Genomic DNA, 18074 nt, shown 5'->3' on the forward strand with positions numbered 1-18074 from the left:
GAAGCCTCTTATGTACAAATCAAACGAAGAAAGAAGACTAGTGAGGATGTTCAAATTAAAAGACTTCTTGAGCTTTGACTTTGATTATCAATCTTCGAACATTTTATCAAAACATCTTTGGTTGGTGAAAAAAATGTATTGAACTGTTTGGATGTTTTAGCTTTGTATGTCTCTATGTTAACATTAACAAAAGTTTCCTCTCCTCAAAGCTCCAATCCAACGATCCTATATATATATATATATATTTTTTTTTTGATAAACCCTATCGCTGATCCGGTCAGTCCCGGTAGAAACGCACGAAAGTACTTCAGAGTGAATTTCTCTCCAAAGGGGCACCACACTGTCTGTCCCGAGTTTGGAATGCTTTCCGACTAATGTCAGGGGTAGTCACCGCCTGCATTTCTGACTACCAGGTAAACCAACTGGGTCTTCCCACACAACCATGATTTTTGTTTACAGGGTGATCGAACATGGGTTAGTTCCTTCCAACCTTTCCCCAATTCTCCCTTACCACTGGACCACGGCTGTGCGGGCAACAATTCTATATATCTTAACTTATTAATTAAATCGTCAAACAAAATGCGTAGTCTTCGTTTTCTCCAACCTTGTTTTTGATGAGGAATGATATAATGTAATTCAGATGTATATTTATTATCAAGTTTTTGACCAATTATTATACTATTGGTTGGAAAATCACATTTAGTGTTAGACAAAAAAAAAATTCAGGAAAACGTGGATCGACCCCTTCTTCTTCTTTTTTATGTCTTCGGAGACGATTGAAGTTAATATTTGGGAACGAGACAAAGACTAAAAAGAGATACTGTATTTATTACAAGGAAAACAAATTGAACACTGTTTTTCATATAACTCCCGGACATGCATGCATTACATACGGGTTGACTAATAATCATGTAATGGGAAAATACGAAAAAAAAAAAGAAGCTGAAACCGTAAGATATATCTTCACGAACTGGTGCAATGTGTCGTAGTCTCTTTAATCCCCAAACTGATGTTCTGGTTCAGACGCAACACGCAACTGTTTGGTTCAGTTGCGTAGTTCTGGCCTTGTGGCCTATACATACATGTATTTTTTTAGCAACTTAAGATTTTCCATAAGGATACATTTATTTAACTAAGAAAATTACAGCAAAAGCTCTTATAATTGTAAAATTATAATCAAAATCTACTTGTATAAAAGTAATCGAAGCCTGACAACAGACAGAAAAAAAAGAAGGCATATTAAGAAAATAAATCAGAAAAAGAGAAAAGGAAGAAACGCTCAAAAATAAAGAAAAAAAACGAGTTGTAAAAAAAGGAAAAGAAGGCTGACAAGTGACAACAGAAAAGGGAAAAAAGGAACTTTCTATTCGCTATGTCAACTCTGAGTTGGACTCTGTACATACAACATAGTACTCAACACATTCCAGAAAACATAAAAAGCAAGACAAGAGAATATAATATTTCACAGAAATAAATGATGTATTACGTTAAAGATTTATATTAACATAGAGCCAACCGTAAAAAATGGAAACTTCTGAACCCCTTTAAGCATCTGTATATGCGTTAGTTTTATTTGTAAAAATATATATTATAACAAAACAGAAAATATTCACAAATTCAATTTTTTTAAAAAATATATACTTTTCTAATTCTATTTTTTTGGGAGATTATTTCTTTTTTCGGATTGCGGATTTCATAGAAATCCCTAAACGTAGGTTCAAAATATCATATTCATAAACTATTATAGCATAACTAGTATATTGTTAAAGGTGAAAGAATAACTAGGGGCATGGTTGGGGATCCAATTAGGGGATCAACATTGGGGATTGTTCTTAGGATGTACAAAAATGGATGTAAGTGGCAATCAAGACTTGTTCACTATATACTAACATGAAATCTCAACTTATGTTCGAAGCGTGGTGTCTGGTCAGGAGTCAACTAATAAGGTTTTTTTGTATAAATATGAAGTTAAAAAGGCTGAACTGCAAGTCGCGCCCCACCTTTATTGGAGAAGAAAGAATTACGAGTGACGACGGTTTTTTTAAAACTCCGTCCGTATTCATTGCCAATCATCAAGTTAAAATTTTATTTCTCTTTTGTTAAAAACAAAATACAATATAAGACAACAAAATTATTTAAACAAATGACATTTCCGTTACGCCGTATTTTAACGCATTAGAAAGATATTAAGAGAGTTTAAAGTTAACAACAATATCTTGTATTAAAAATAATTTTTTGGAATACATCCGCCATTCATAAACTTTTATGGTCCACAATATATGATATCTCAAAAAGGAAAATCTCATAATCTCCTAAAAGAATATAGGAATTCAAATTTATCTTTTGGTATAGAGACATGAGAGGGTGAACTTGTGAAGTACCAAACTTCTATCTTACATTTACTTTGTAATGGGGAAGAAATAACTACGAGTAACAACGGGTTTTTTCAAAGAAGCTCTATAATTCCGAAAAAGCTCTACAGTTCCGTCTTTATTCAGTGTCAATTATCACGCTTAATTAAAATTTATTTCTCTTTCGTTAAGAACAAAAAAAATAAAAAGCCAAAAATCAACATAAGGCCAAATATTGTTAAAACATATGGCATTTCCATTACATCGTTTTTGTTTTTAAGCATTAGAAGGAAATAAAGGGAATTAAAAGCAAAGGATGTTATGTCGTATTAAAAAAATATTACAGTATATATGTATCTACCATTTTATAAACTTTTGTAGTCCAAAAAATTCCGATATCTCCAAAGAAAAAAAGAAAATCTCATAATCTCTTCAAGAAAGAGAAGGAAAAAAAAAAAGGTTATTGGTGTAGAAAACATGAGAGGTGAAGTACCAAACTTCCACTATTCTTACACCTTCTTCGTCTTCCTCCTCTTCTTGATTCTGTTCCCTACTTTCTCCATCTCTTCCAACACTTTGTTGACTACAGAGTCTTTAACAATCTCAAGCAAGAAAACCATTGTATCTCCTGGTGATGTCTTCGAGCTTGGTTTCTTCAAACCCGGTTCAAGCTCTCGTTGGTATCTTGGGATTTGGTACAAGACAATCTCTAAGAGAACCTATGTATGGGTTGCAAACAGAGACCATCCTCTCTCTAGCTCCATTGGAACTCTCAGAATCTCCGACAATAATCTCGTCGTTTTGGATCAGTCGGAAACACCGGTTTGGTCGACGAATCTGACCGGTGGAAGTGTGAGCACTCCGGTGGTGGCAGAGCTTCTTGATAATGGTAATTTCGTGCTTAGAGACTCTAACAACAACAATCCAGATGGATACTTGTGGCAGAGTTTTGATTTCCCGACAGATACTTTACTTCCCGAGATGAAGCTTGGTTGGGATCTCAAAACCGGGTCCAACAGATTGATTCGATCATGGAAACGCCCGGATGATCCGGCAAGTGGAGATTTCACGTTTAAACTCGAAACCGGAGGGTTCCCTGAGATTTTTCTTTGGTACAAAGAGTCACTAATGTACCGGAGCGGTCCATGGAACGGAATCCGGTTTAGTGGTGTACCGGAGATGCAACCATTTGACTACATGGTTTTCAATTTCACAACGAGTAGTGATGAGGTGACTTACTCATTCCGAGTCACTAAAAGCGACGTTTACTCGAGGGTAAGCCTAAGCTCCATGGGAGTGTTACAAAGATTCACATGGATTGAGACAGCACAGACTTGGAACCTATTCTGGTACGCACCGAAAGACCAATGCGACGAGTACAAAGAGTGTGGTGCGTATGGTTACTGCGACTCGAACACATCACCGGTTTGTAATTGTATAAAAGGGTTTAAGCCGAGGAATCCGCAAGTGTGGGGGTTGAGAGACGGGTCGGATGGGTGTGTGAGGAAGACGTTGTTGACATGTGGTGGTGGAGATGGGTTTGCGAGGTTGGAGAAAATGAAATTGCCTGATACTACGGCTGCGAGTGTGGACAGAGGAATTGGTGTGAAAGAATGTGAACAGAAGTGTTTAAAGGATTGTAATTGTACAGCGTTTGCTAATACAGATATACGTGGTGGCGGGTCAGGTTGTGTGATATGGACCGGGGAGCTTTTAGATATCAGAAATTACGCAAAGGGTGGTCAAGATCTTTACGTTAGATTGGCTAATACTGATCTCGGTTAGTTCTTTCTCCATTATCTTCTTTAGGTTAGATTGGGATGCTAATGACGTGTTTGGTTTTCGTATGCCACATTATTACTTTTGCTAAGTAACGGTTGATAGTGTAATGCCACAAGACTTGTTTCGTAATTAATTCTTTCAAATTGGTTGTTTGATAATGCGCTTTTTTTTTTTTGGTAGAACTTTAGACTAGTGTAGAATATTGCAAGTCAAAGTTACATTGTTATGGTTTAACAGACTTTGAGAAAAAAAAATTGGATCAACACCGACTTTGAATTTAACAAAACGTTTTTCAGTTCTATTTTTCCTCTTTTTTAAAACTTCTTAAACTTGTTTGCGATGTTGACTTTATGTGAAAGCATTTGTGATAGTTAAATAACTAAGGTCAAATGGAATTTAATCTTCTTTTAAAACATACAACACATTAGTGAAACTTTTGATACTCACAAAAACTTATATATTTCAAGAATAGTGTGATAAAGGTAGATCCAATGTCAAAAGACGACTATTTATGTTTTTTTTTATATATATATAGAAACTTCGAAGCAATTATATTATTTTGTTTCTCACTTTTTCTATACACTTATTTTAAAATCAAAAGTACGAAAATGTTTACTAATAAAGATTTTTTATTTTTAACACTACCTAGAATCATATAACTAATTTAAATTTCTTTGAAAGATGTAAAATATAAATCATTTTCTTGGTCGTGGTCTTAAATGTCGTATTTATATTTTATAGTAGTTGAAAGGAAAGAAAAACAAGTAATGTGATATATGAGTCAGCAAGCCACGTCACCTGGTAGGAGATTAACTTGTATTGGTATCTATTTTATGTTAGATGACACGAGAAACAGAAATGCAAAACTCATTGGTTCGAGTATTGGAGTGAGCGTTTTGCTTCTTTTAAGTTTCATCATCTTCTACTTTTGGAAAAGGAAGCAGAACCGATCAATAGCAATTGAAACACCTAGAGGTAAATTAATATCTTAATTTCTTTATGTTTATCTTTACATTTTGATAATCATCTATCTTGACTGTTTTTGGTGTCTGAATGAAATTGTAGATCAAGTGAGAAGCCGAGATTTTCTAATGAACGACGTAGTATTATCGAGTAGGAGGCACATATCTAGAGAAAACAATAGTGACGATCTTGAATTGCCATTGATGAAGTTTGAAGAAGTTGCCATGGCCACAAAATTTTTTTCTAACGACAACAAGCTTGGACAAGGTGGTTTTGGCATAGTTTATAAGGTACAAATGATTGAAATACTTAATTTAGAATCTATCATTGGATAATTTCGTTGTGTAATAAAATGTCGGGTTACAGGGAAGGTTACTTGATGGTCAAGAAATCGCGGTGAAGAGACTATCAGAGACATCATCTCAGGGAATTGATGAGTTCAAGAATGAGGTGAAATTGATTGCAAGGCTTCAGCATATAAATCTTGTTCGGCTTCTTGCATGTAGCGTCGATGTGGACGAGAAGATGTTGATTTACGAGTACCTGGAGAATCTAAGCCTTGATTCTCATCTATTTGGTTAGTTGCCTCAGCTTCTTACAACTCCGTTTTAACAGTTGAATGTCTTTGGGAAGAATGTACTCAATTAGGTCATGATTCATTTGCAGACAAAAAACAAAGCTCTAAGCTAAATTGGCAAATGAGATTTGATATTATTAATGGTATTGCTCGAGGGCTTCTATATCTTCACCAAGATTCGCGGTTTAGGATCATCCATAGAGACTTGAAAGCGAGCAACGTCTTGCTTGATAAATATATGACTCCAAAGATCTCGGATTTCGGGATGGCTAGGATCTTTGGAAGGGATGATACAGAATCTATCACGAGGAAGGTGGTCGGAACCTAGTAAGCAATCATTCTCCAAAATACCAAAATCTTTGTTTTAGGTCTCAACTAAAAAAAAGAAAGAAAAAAAAAACTCATAAGTTTGAGTCTAATCTTTGTTATGCAGCGGTTACATGTCTCCTGAATATGCAATGGATGGGATATTTTCAGTGAAGTCAGATGTTTTCAGCTTTGGGGTCTTGCTTCTTGAGATCATAAGTGGCAAGAGGAACAAAGGATTCTACAATTCGGACCGTGATGTTAATCTTCTCGGTTGCGTAAGCTACAATCCTCTCAAACTTGATCTTGTTTCCCACTCAAGAATTTAATGATAACACTAGGAAAATTTATATGATTGTAAACAGGTGTGGAGGAACTGGAAAGAAGGAAAAGGACTAGAGATCATAGATCCGATCATCGCAAATTCTTCATCAACGGTCAAGCAACATGAAATCTTAAGATGCATCCAAATTGGTCTGGTGTGTGTTCAAGAACGTGCAGAGGACAGACCAACGATGTCCTTGGTAGTTTTGATGCTTGGAAGCGAATCAACGACTATACCTCAGCCTAAACTACCTGGTTATTGCCTCCGGAGGAATCCTGTTGAAACTGATTTTTCGTCGAATAAACGGCGTGATGATGAACCGTGGACAGTGAATCAAATTACTGTCTCAGTCCTTGACGGTCGATGATTTAAACGTCCGAGCCAATCTGTGTAGAGGCATACTATCTGTCTCTGTAGTGAGCCTCGATAGCAAAGTATTACAACATGATTGACTAGTTTTTTCCATTTCTATTCCTTTTTACTTATCATCTAATTTACTATTAAAGGAAACTTCCTAACTTTTTTGTCATTGTTTTGTTTTTTTGACATCCAAAAAAGAAAAACCTTGGAATCAATGTCAAGAGGACTCACCCTCTGGAATGTCAAGAGGACTCCTTCTCAGTAATGTCATCAAGAGGATTCCTCCCCAGGAATTTCATGAAAATAAAAATCCTTGGAATCATGATGTCATCCTTTCACTTTTATATTAAGATAAATTAAACAAGTACAAGAGTCAAAAGAGTGTTTAGTACAATAGATTACAAGAGGTTGTGTAACTGTGTTCTAGCTGTCTTTGCTACTTCGTCTGCTTAATCATTTATACAAGCTTGTTCTTTGCAAACTTGAGTAGACGTTTCTGATGGTTGTGTGAATCCAACTTGGAATGTCATCATGAAGGAATATCATCATAATTAAATACTAATCTGCAGTCCAAATTCTACTATTATATAGTCTTTCTATTAATTCATTCAATCAAGGATGATCCCATGTATTTAATTGAGCATGTAGATGAATAGTGCAAAAAATATAAAGAAGGTATGCCTATATTGTTTGTAACTATTTATATTTGTAACCAAATCTAGATTTAGACCTGCACGTACGTACGGAGTTGATTTCAAAAACTAAGTTTGTAATAAATTACATAAATATGGATTGTGTTAATAACAATTCATAATCAAATCTTGTGCCAATTTAATATTTGATTTGTTTTTACACCGGTTTAGACAAAAAAAAATGATCAATTTTATTTTTTGCTATGAGAAAAGATAAATACATTAAAAATGATAAGAGAAAAGTGGTATGTCTATTTTGGAACGGAAACCCGTCCCGTCTCTTATATATCATGTAAATATATTTTCCAACAAAAAAATTTCAGTAATTTCTTAAAAACCTTGTAAATATTTCTAAAATCCTTACAAAAATCTATTAAATGCCTAGTAAATCCTTTAAAAGTCATCCAAAATCTTTAAAAACTCTAATAAACCTTTTAAAACCTTTGTAAATCCTTTAATAACTTTTATAAACACTTGTACGTCCCTTTCAAAACTCTTATAACTGTTGTAAATCCTTTCAAAATTTTTATAAACACTTGTAAAATCCTGTAAAACTCTTATAAATTTCTTTTTAAAATCTTTGTAAATCTTTATAAATCTTTGTAAAACCATTTAAACCCTTGTAAATATTTTCATAACTATTTAAAAATCCTTAATAAAATTTTGAAAACCTTTTAAAATATTTTTAAAATCCTTATAAACCTCTAAATCCCCTTAAAAACCTTTAAAAACCGTTGTAAACTTCTATAACTATTTAAAGATCCTTTTAAATATTATTAATACTAGTTAAAGACCATTGTAAATTTTTTAAAAACTCAAAAAACCTTGTAAATCCTTGTAAATTTTTTAAAAAATATTTTAGAAACCGTTTAAAAAACCTTGTAACATTTTAAGCTATAACGCTTAACCGAATTGACAGTTATAGTTCTTTTTCGTCCAGCCCAACCTTCTGTTTGTCAAACTTGACGTACAATACATAAATTTCTACCATACTTAGAACATATCGAAGGGTGTAGTTGACAGCACCACACATGCTAAATGTATCAAAACATATGTTATGTTGGCCGTCAAAGATTCCACGAGTTAGATTTGAAGGTACGTACATCTTTTGACCTATGACAAAAATTTGGTAAATGAGTTAATTGAAGTGATGCAAAAGTCATGAAATGATGAAAAATGTGTTTTGCTTCTGCTGGGAAGTTGAAAATAAATAAATATACGATATTTGATGAACCTAACTTAATTTTTAGAGAAAATAATGTAATTTAAATTTTCATTGGCTTTGTCAATCCAGAATATGTGTACATAAAAAGAAACGAACAAGAAAAGCGAAGAAACAATGATAGTTGAGAGAGAGATGAGAGGTTTCCGAAATATCAACCACTATTCTTACACCTTCTCATTTTTACTCGTCTTCGTTATGTTAATTCTGGTTTGTCCTGCGTACTCGATCAATGCCAATATTTTGTCATCTACCGAATCTCTCACAGTCTCAAACAACCGAACTATTGTGTCTCCTGGTGGCCTCTTCGAGCTTGGTTTCTTCAAACCTGGTACAAGTTCTCGTTGGTATCTTGGTATTTGGTACAAGAAAACACCAGAAGAAACCTTCGTCTGGGTTGCAAATAGGGACAGGCCTCTCCCAAATGCCATGGGAACCCTTAAACTCTCTGACACTAACCTCGTCCTCCTTGATCACTCCAATACCCTTGTTTGGTCTACGAATCTGACTAGAGGAGATAGGAGATCTTCAGTGGTTGCAGAGCTTCTTGCTAATGGAAATCTCGTGCTTAGATACTCTAGCAACAGTAACCCAAGTGGATTCTTATGGCAAAGCTTCCATTTTCCAACAGATACTTTGCTCCCGCAGATGAAACTGGGCTGGGATCGCAAAACAGGGCGTAACATATTCCTTAGATCATGGAGAAGTTCAGACGATCCGTCCACGGGGAAATTCTCATACAGACTCGAAACTCGAAGTTTCCCTGAGTTTTTTATCTGGCAGACAGACGTACCAATGTACCGGAGCGGTCCTTGGGACGGTGTCCGGTTTAGTGGGATGGTGGAGATGCGAGATTTAGACTACATGGTTTATAATTTCACTGATAACCAAGAAGAGGTCGTATACACGTTTCTAATGACCAACCACGACATCTACTCGAGATTGACAATGAGTCCCTCTGGAAGTTTACAACAAATCACGTGGAAAGACGAGGATCGGATTCTGTCATGGCTTTCACCTACAGACCCATGCGACGCGTACCAGATTTTGTGGTCCTTACAGTTACTGTTACCTAAATACGTCTGCATTCTGTAGCTGTATTAAAGGGTTTGAGCCAAAGATTCAGGAGGCGTGGGCGGTAAATGACGGTACAAGTGGGTGTGTACGAAAGACGCGGTTGAGCTGTACTAGTGGAGATGGGTTTTTCAAGTTGAAAAATACGAAGTTACCAGATACAACATGGACGATTGTTGATAAGAGTATCGACGTGGAAGAATGTAAGAAGAGGTGCCTCAGCAATTGTAATTGTACGGCGTATGCAAATACAGATATTCGTAATGGTGGATCAGGCTGTGTGATTTGGACCGGAGTGCTTAAGGATATCCGAAATTACCCCGCCACAGGTCAAGAACTTTATGTCAAATTGGCCCGTGCTGATCTTGGTTAGGTTTTTCCATCCTTAAACTAAACTTTGATTGGATTTCCTGTTCTGGAGTTACCAAGATATTTTCGCATGTAGATCCAAATCTAGATCCATAAAATCTAATTAAATTAATATCATAAAACTTTGATATGAATATGACAGTGTTGTTGACCAAAAAATATATATATATATGACAGTGTTATATTAATAACATCAAAAAAATGTCCACCCATAAAGATACAATATGTTTTATTATTATATTTAAAGCATATAAATCCTTGTAAATTTTGGAATTAACTATCAAATTTATATATTTATATAATTTAACAAAAATTACAAAGTATAATATTAAAAACGATTATAAATGATATAAAAAAATTGTTAATAAGAACAGATGTAAGAATACGTTATTTAAACAAATCTATGGACGTTTAATTATTAACGGTATTAAAATCATTATTATAACGTTAAAGATTTAGAAAAATTGTAACTCATAAAAATAATAATAGAATAATAAAATCACACCACCAGTCCGGCAGTCACAATATGGTACATGTGATATACAATTTTTAGGATAAGGGGATCATTACTAATTATGCCACGTTAGTAGTTATAGTCGACCAACTTGTCTTGTTTTTTCCCCTAATAAAGACAAACTGGATTTATTTTTATTCTTTGAAAGTTTTTTTGGGATGCAATACCTTCACTTTTTTTTTTTTTTTTTTTTTTTCAGAGGACGGAAACAGAAAGGGAAAAGTAATAGGTCTGATCGTAGGAATCAGTGTTATTCTTTTTTTTTCTATGTTTCATAGCGTTTTGCTTTTGGAGAAGGAAACAGAAGCAAGCAAGAGCTATTCCGGCACCTTTTGGTAAATTAGTAATGATCTTCAAATTGGTTTATACGTGAATTTTTTTTTGGGGATTGATTATTTATGAAAACAGCTTATGAAGAGAGAAACCAAGATTTGTTGAATAACTGGATGGTAATATCAAGCAGAAGCCACTTTTCTCGAGAAAACAGAACAGACGAACTAGAACTTCCGCTGATGGAGATCGAAGCTATTATCATAGCCACCAACAATTTTTCTCATTCCAACAAGATCGGAGAAGGTGGTTTTGGTGTCGTGTACAAGGTTAAAAATTACAAAATACGATAAACATAGACATATATTATTTTACTGGATTATGTTTTCATATAACTCGTGGAATATATGATATCAGGGAAACTTACTTGACGGACAAGAAATTGCAGTCAAAAGACTTTCCAAGACGTCCATTCAAGGGACCAATGAGTTCATGAACGAAGTGAGGCTAATAGCAAGGCTTCAACACATAGATCTTGTCCGACTTCTTGGTTGCTGCATTGACACAGACGAGAAGATCTTGATCTATGAGTACTTGGAAAATTTAAGCCTCGATTCTTATCTATTTGGTTAGTGCCTTACTTTTGTAACTCTATATTAGACATTTTTTATGCCATTCAGAACAATTTCATACGTTTTCTGTTATGATTAATTTAGACAAAACTCGAAGCTATATGCTAAATTGGCAAATGCGATTTGATATCACCAATGGTATTGCTCGAGGACTTCTTTATCTTCACCAAGATTCACGGTTTAGGATCATCCATAGAGACTTGAAAGCAAGCAACGTCTTGCTTGATAAATATATTACTCCGAAGATCTCAGATTTTGGGATGGCAAGGATCTTTGGAAGGGACGAGACTGAAGCTAACACGAGGAAAGTAGTCGGAACTTAGTAAGTAATCATTCTCTAAAACAACCAATAATTTTGTCTTAGTTTAAAAATCATAATTTTATGAGTTTAATCTTCTTTATGCAGCGGCTACATGTCTCCAGAATATGCGATGGACGGTATATTCTCAATGAAGTCGGATGTTTTCAGCTTCGGGGTCTTACTTCTTGAGATTATAAGTGGTAGGAGAAACAAAGGATTTTACAATTCGCACCGTGACCTTAATCTTCTCGGTTGTGTAAGCTTAAAACATCTCACTTTCAGTTTTCAATCTTGTTTTGCATTAGTAAGTGATAACACACAAAACACCTTCGATCTTCATGCACAGGTGTGGAGACACTGGGAAGAAGGAAAAGGACTGGAGATCGTAGATCCAATCATCATAGATTCGTCATCATCAACATTCCAACCACAAGAGATCTTAAGATGCATACAAATTGGTCTCTTGTGTGTTCAAGAAGGGGCTGAAGATAGACCAATGATGTCGGAGGTGGTTTTGATGTTTGGAAGCGAAACAACTACTGTTCCTCAGCCTAAACCCCCAGGTTATTGCGTTGGAAGAAGTCTTGTTAACATTGATTCCTCCTCGAGTAATCAGGGCGACGATGAATCTTGGTCAGTGAACCAAATCACCCTCTCGGTCCTTGACGCTCGCTAATATATGTGATTCGATTTTACTTTATAAAACTTATATTGTATATTTTGCTGGCGATATATCATTTGATACATTCTTGTATTTGATTGAAGACATATTTAGTAAATTTTAAAACTAAATTTTAATAACTTAACAAATATTTCTGTAATATATATATATATATATAAAATATTTGGCGTATTTTTTAACATTATAACATACATACAATTTGTATACATACTTATGAGACAGATTTATTAGTGTGATAGAGTTTTGTAGTAAGTTTATCGCTCTTGATGGTAGGTATATAATTGGTGATAGATTTACTTTTGCATCCAAGAGAATCAGTGATAAAATTAGTTACTAATGGAGCACATAGTGACAGTAAACTTTTTTTTTTTGTTACAACAGATTTGTTTTCTGTTTTTTTTTATTAATGATAGAGTTGTATGAGTACGTTGTGGTAGACTTACATTTATTTAAATGACCAAAGATTGGTAGACGCAGTTGTATATTACGGTATTACCTAACAGCATATAAGTCTGTCATTACATAATTAAAAAGGGAAATACCGAAACGACCGTCTGACCTAAAAAACCTACAAAGACGAACGATCAATTGTGTTCTACTTCTAGGTTTAACCTTAAAAATCATCATTTTGTAGTAGGGGTCATCCAATTTGTTGAGTATTTGATATAGCTAGTAAATGTTAGACTGTTAGTTTTTGTTGTCATTAGATCTACGTATAATTTTATGAAATCTGAAAACTAGAGTATGAGTGAAATGAAGATTCCGTTCCTAATTGTAAGTGTGTATGAAATGAAAGCTAGAAACTTCCTAAGCATGATTTGTTATTGTGGGAGTGTACTCCATGATTTTGGCATGTACTTTCAAGGTTAATGTCCAAGTATTTTGTTGTTTTGTCACCAAATTTGTTCTAATTGACTTTGATTTCCAGCACCAGGATCATATATGCAAAATTGTCCATGTTAACATATAAAGCTGAAAAAGGACGATCAATAATGGTAGGAAGACAAAGATTTCAAAACAAAGAATTAAGGTAGAGTGAACCTTATACAGACAAATATCTCTCATTATGGTCACATTTTTCTATATTAACAATTTACGGAACATAAATTAAATATGGTTTCCACCATGTTATTTACAAGAAAAGTATCACTCATGATACTTTAACCTACATAAAATATGATAGCTAATTAGCTAGTAATCCTTACACATTGCATTATTTCTTTAGGTTTAATTTTCTTAAGTAGTGCAGAAACCCTACACATTGGTGAGCTATCTTAGCTCCCTCATTGACCCCCTTAACAAAGGCTGAGAAGATATTGAAGATGATTAAAAACACAATCATATTCAACACACTGCTTCCTACATGCATTATATAGACCCAACACAATGCTTCATGATGCAGCAAATCACTCACCACATCTCTGAGGTAACCTCACATTGGGTGGACAAAATGGATAATCCTCTAGAAACGTCATAACTGCATTAAAAAAAAAAAAAATTCACTCACAGTGTCAATGCCATGTAATTTGGTACCATAACAATTCATTATTTGAAAACATAAGTGAAGCTCACATATATAAAGTATAAACAGACAAGGAAAATGAGTCACTCATATTGAACATTTCGTTTCGTCGCCGCAAGCGGTTACGACTGCTGTTGCGGTTGTGATAAACACAACGTTTTTGACCTTTGAATCTAATTGACGTTCAAAAATTTTAATTGCAAAACATAGCGTTTGCCGCAACGGAAACCAAACGAACAAAGATACATACATTGTGGTGACGAAACGAAGAGACCCATTATCTTCGATCAAAGATAACATAATATAATTACATAAGTGGAACAACACAACAGAACCAATAAAATGAACCAAACTTTCCCAGAATTGTACATAAGAGCTCCTCAGTGCAGGTGAAGCTTCAAACCCCAAGCCATTGGAGATTAAAAAGTAAACCCTTACTCAAAAACAAGATTCAATATGAAATTACAATATTAATTTGGGTGTATTGGAATTTTAGTACATTTTAAAAACATAATTGGAAAGATAGTACATACACTATTCAAAATTAGGAAAGTAGTCGTAGGACCTACATTGTGAGATAGAGATTATGTGAAATAGAGATAAAGAAGAAGGGGGAAAATGACAAAAGGGTATTTTTTTTTTTGTTCTCCCGATTTTTTTTTTCCTTTTTTTTAATTATTTTTTTTAAATATTTTGTTTATTATCATCACCCCAAATTTTTAATAATTAAAATATTAGGGATTATAACTTTGGTTTTTAAAACTTTTTTGATACATAAAAATCCATGTTTTTTTCTCTTTAATTTGATATGCATTTTGCTAAATTAATTTTAAATAAATTTCATATTTATATATTTATTTGTACAATTTAGTATGTGTACAGACGTATTTGTACAGTTTAGTATATGTACAAACGTATATGTACAGACGTATTTGTACAATTTAGTATGTGTACAGACGTATTTGTACAATTTATTATGTGTACAGACGTATTTGTACAGTTTAATATATGTACAAACGTATATGTACATCTGATTAACTGTACAGATGTATACGTACAGTTTATTGATTGTACCGAAATATAAAAATTTATACATTTTTATTCATATAGCTAGAAAAAGTGTACATAAATATTCATATTTATGTACAATTGTACACTTATAAGTTGTACATATAATATTATGTAGTATTTTTATTATTGTACATAAATATATTTTTGTATAACTGTACAGAAAATATGATGTACAAATTATATTATATAATTATTCTAATGGCATATTCGTAAATAAGCTGTTTTCAGATTCCTTAAAAATCATTGAAATAGTATCAAATAGTGAAAATGTACTACTTTCCTAATTATAAATAGTATATGTATTAGTTTTATAATTATGTTTTTAAAATGTACTACTTTTCCAATTAATCCTATTAATTTTGGCAAAAATTGGGGTTTTGACTTGTAGAACTTTTCAGCTTATCTTTAGTCAGAGAAACTTGCTTGTTAAGAATAGTTAATCTAAGATTCGTTTTGTGTTTTGTGTTTAACAGAGATGAGAAGAAGAAGAAGAAGAAGACACAGGGATTTACAAGTTCCCAAAGCCAACGTGGCTAAGGTACGTCTTGGTGAGCTAAACCCGCTCACAAGGATTTCATTAAGCGTTTAACACCGAGTACAAGAAACCAGACAAGATCATAAACCAATAGAGAATCAACACTAGCTAAAGGAGAAGATAAGTTCAACCTCTATACTATGATGCTCTCTAGACCTTTCTGCGTGCTACTCACGCTCCTCTCACTCCTTTGTCATTGCCTCACCTTGTTCCTTTTATACACCTCATGTGTGTTCCCCTTTACAGCTCACACATTTAACCTAGCGTAACACACGCCGTTACCATTGTTGCACTGTACCCGTACGTCGCAGGTGAAGACAAAGTCTGAGAGCCGACCAAACAGCTTTAGACCGTTGCTGCTTTTAGTCTCTTGATGGGCCTATGAATGTGAACAAAAGGCCCAACATCTTAACTCTGGCCCGTTATGATAGGAACTGGATCGCATACTCACATGACTGAAACCTGAATATTTTTACTATCCTAAATTCTCAAACTTAGATCATAAAAACTTAAACATTGAAACGAAACCACATTTCTACAATGTTGTGAGAGCGAATGAGTGACTCACGTAGAAGAAGAAGGACCAAGAAGAGGATCGGACTTGAAAGACTCAAATGAGAATCTTCCTAGAAACTTAGCTAGACATGAATAGCAAATCGTTGTAGTACATCACCACAATGAAAAAGACGACGTTCCCAGTCACCACTATCAGAATCATCCATGACTTCCATCACACGTCAGACCTCGATCTCGTTGTTGTCTCGCCGCACAATTTAGGATCGTTAACAACTTTACTCAATCTTTATAAACGCAAACGAACCACTTTATCCTCGCCGGAAACTGTAATAGTAATCGGAGGTTTAATCTCCCCCCCCCCCTCCCAACAGACGCCGTAAACAAAACCAAACGAAGAAAACTTTTTTTTTTTTGAAACAGAACCAAGAAACCTTTTTGGATTATTGGGTTTACTCTAGTTTTCTATTTTCTAATTTTCTTTATATTTTAGGCTACGATTGGAAAATTTTCACTTTCCGAATTTTTATCCTGCAATTGACATCGTTATGAAATTATGCATTGTTATAGAACCATAATTTAAAATAGCGATAATTGTAAATATAATTTTTTTTGTTGTTGTTCTAAAGTCTTTTTTTATGTGCTATTATAGTTATCATCGTCTTAACTAGCTGTTGGAATAATTACTACACTTATATGCGCTATTTGACATAGAAATTAATTAGACACAAAAAATTAACACCTGCAAACTATAAAAGGAAAGTATAAATTATAATCTTTATTTGATTATTTAACCAAAATATAAATTAAAATTCCGAGTGGATACCCGAATTATTAATTGTACGGGAAAAAGTAAAAAAACAAATTTGAAATAACATTAAACTGACATGACGTATCTGACATGCCAACATATACTATAAACTATATTAAAAACTAGGCCGTGCTATTTCGTACACTTGCAAGTATGCGACCATGTAAGGAAATGATCGATACATCTGCAACGAGAAGCATCACATCTGTTCCGTTTGAACTCGTTTAGGCATGTTGTTCCTCCGTCTTTCCCGCATCCTCCTCCAAAAAGTCTCTCCATTTTGCATTCATTCATCTGCTGAGCTTCAGTTTCTGTTATTTTATATCAGTCACAATAAATCAGTCAATAGTAGAACCATTTGGTAGCACAAGCTTCAAACCCTAATCCATTTTCCACGGTCTATGAAAAAGTTAGAAGATATCTTGACTTAAAGAAATGATAAATTATTATAACCTCTCAATAAGTTATATAAGGCCATGGAAATTGCTTAGGAATTATTAAATTAAAATAGAAAACAAAATTTATCAGATTCAGAGTACACAAAATTAGTTTTTTACAAAGTAAAAAATATAATGTTGGTGTCTTCATTGTAGAATTGGATTTGAAAATAACGAATAAGATACAATACCAGCTGAAGTTATAAACTCAAGGCCGCATATACAACATACATGTATAATTAATATCATCCCAAGATCATAAATGCATAATATGTTAATCGTATTAAATACTTTAATATAAACAGTTAGTTCTTAATTGTATTATAGACTTTTATAGGAATGGTTAGACATTACACTACAAAAAAAGAGTGATCTTGCAACACCAAAAATTGTTACAATAATTTAAAATACCGTTGCAAATCATCAGGTTGCAACAAAATTGAGACACATTTTGTATTGTTGCTATTTGAGTGTTGCAAACTCACATTTGTTGCATATATGTCACAAAATTTACAATGAATTGACTTCTTGCTATTATGTCGTATTATCGCAACAAAACTATTGTAGTAACTTTGTTGTAAAATTGTGACATATATTTGCAACTTTAAATTGTTACAACTTATTGCGACATAAAACGTATAGCAAATTTCATTGCAAATTTACCATGAAGACATTTATTGTTATATGTGTTGTATTATTGCAACAATAATTATGCAGCAAAATGGTTGTATAATTGTGACGTTTTGGTGCAACTATAAATTGTCA

General features: G+C 33.7%; 1 protein-coding gene and 1 pseudogene across 1 annotated transcript; both read left to right on the forward strand.

Moving 5' to 3' along the window:
* The first annotated feature begins 2732 nt into the window (after positions 1-2732).
* Positions 2733-6833, forward strand: LOC17879222 (receptor-like serine/threonine-protein kinase SD1-8). Its single transcript, XM_023779087.1, has 7 exons — positions 2733-4131; positions 4974-5108; positions 5199-5386; positions 5463-5673; positions 5763-6000; positions 6107-6257; positions 6345-6833. Exons 1-7 carry the CDS (start codon positions 2829-2831, stop codon positions 6669-6671), a joined length of 2553 nt encoding a protein of 850 aa, XP_023634855.1. The 5' UTR covers positions 2733-2828; the 3' UTR covers positions 6672-6833.
* Positions 6834-8712: 1879 nt separating this feature from the next.
* Positions 8713-12499, forward strand: LOC17880505 (annotated as a pseudogene).
* The last annotated feature ends 5575 nt before the right edge of the window (positions 12500-18074 follow it).

The sequence above is a fragment of the Capsella rubella genome, unplaced genomic scaffold, assembly GCF_000375325.1.
Source record: "Capsella rubella cultivar Monte Gargano unplaced genomic scaffold, Caprub1_0 scaffold_7, whole genome shotgun sequence".
NCBI classification, from domain to species: Eukaryota; Viridiplantae; Streptophyta; class Magnoliopsida; order Brassicales; family Brassicaceae; genus Capsella; species Capsella rubella.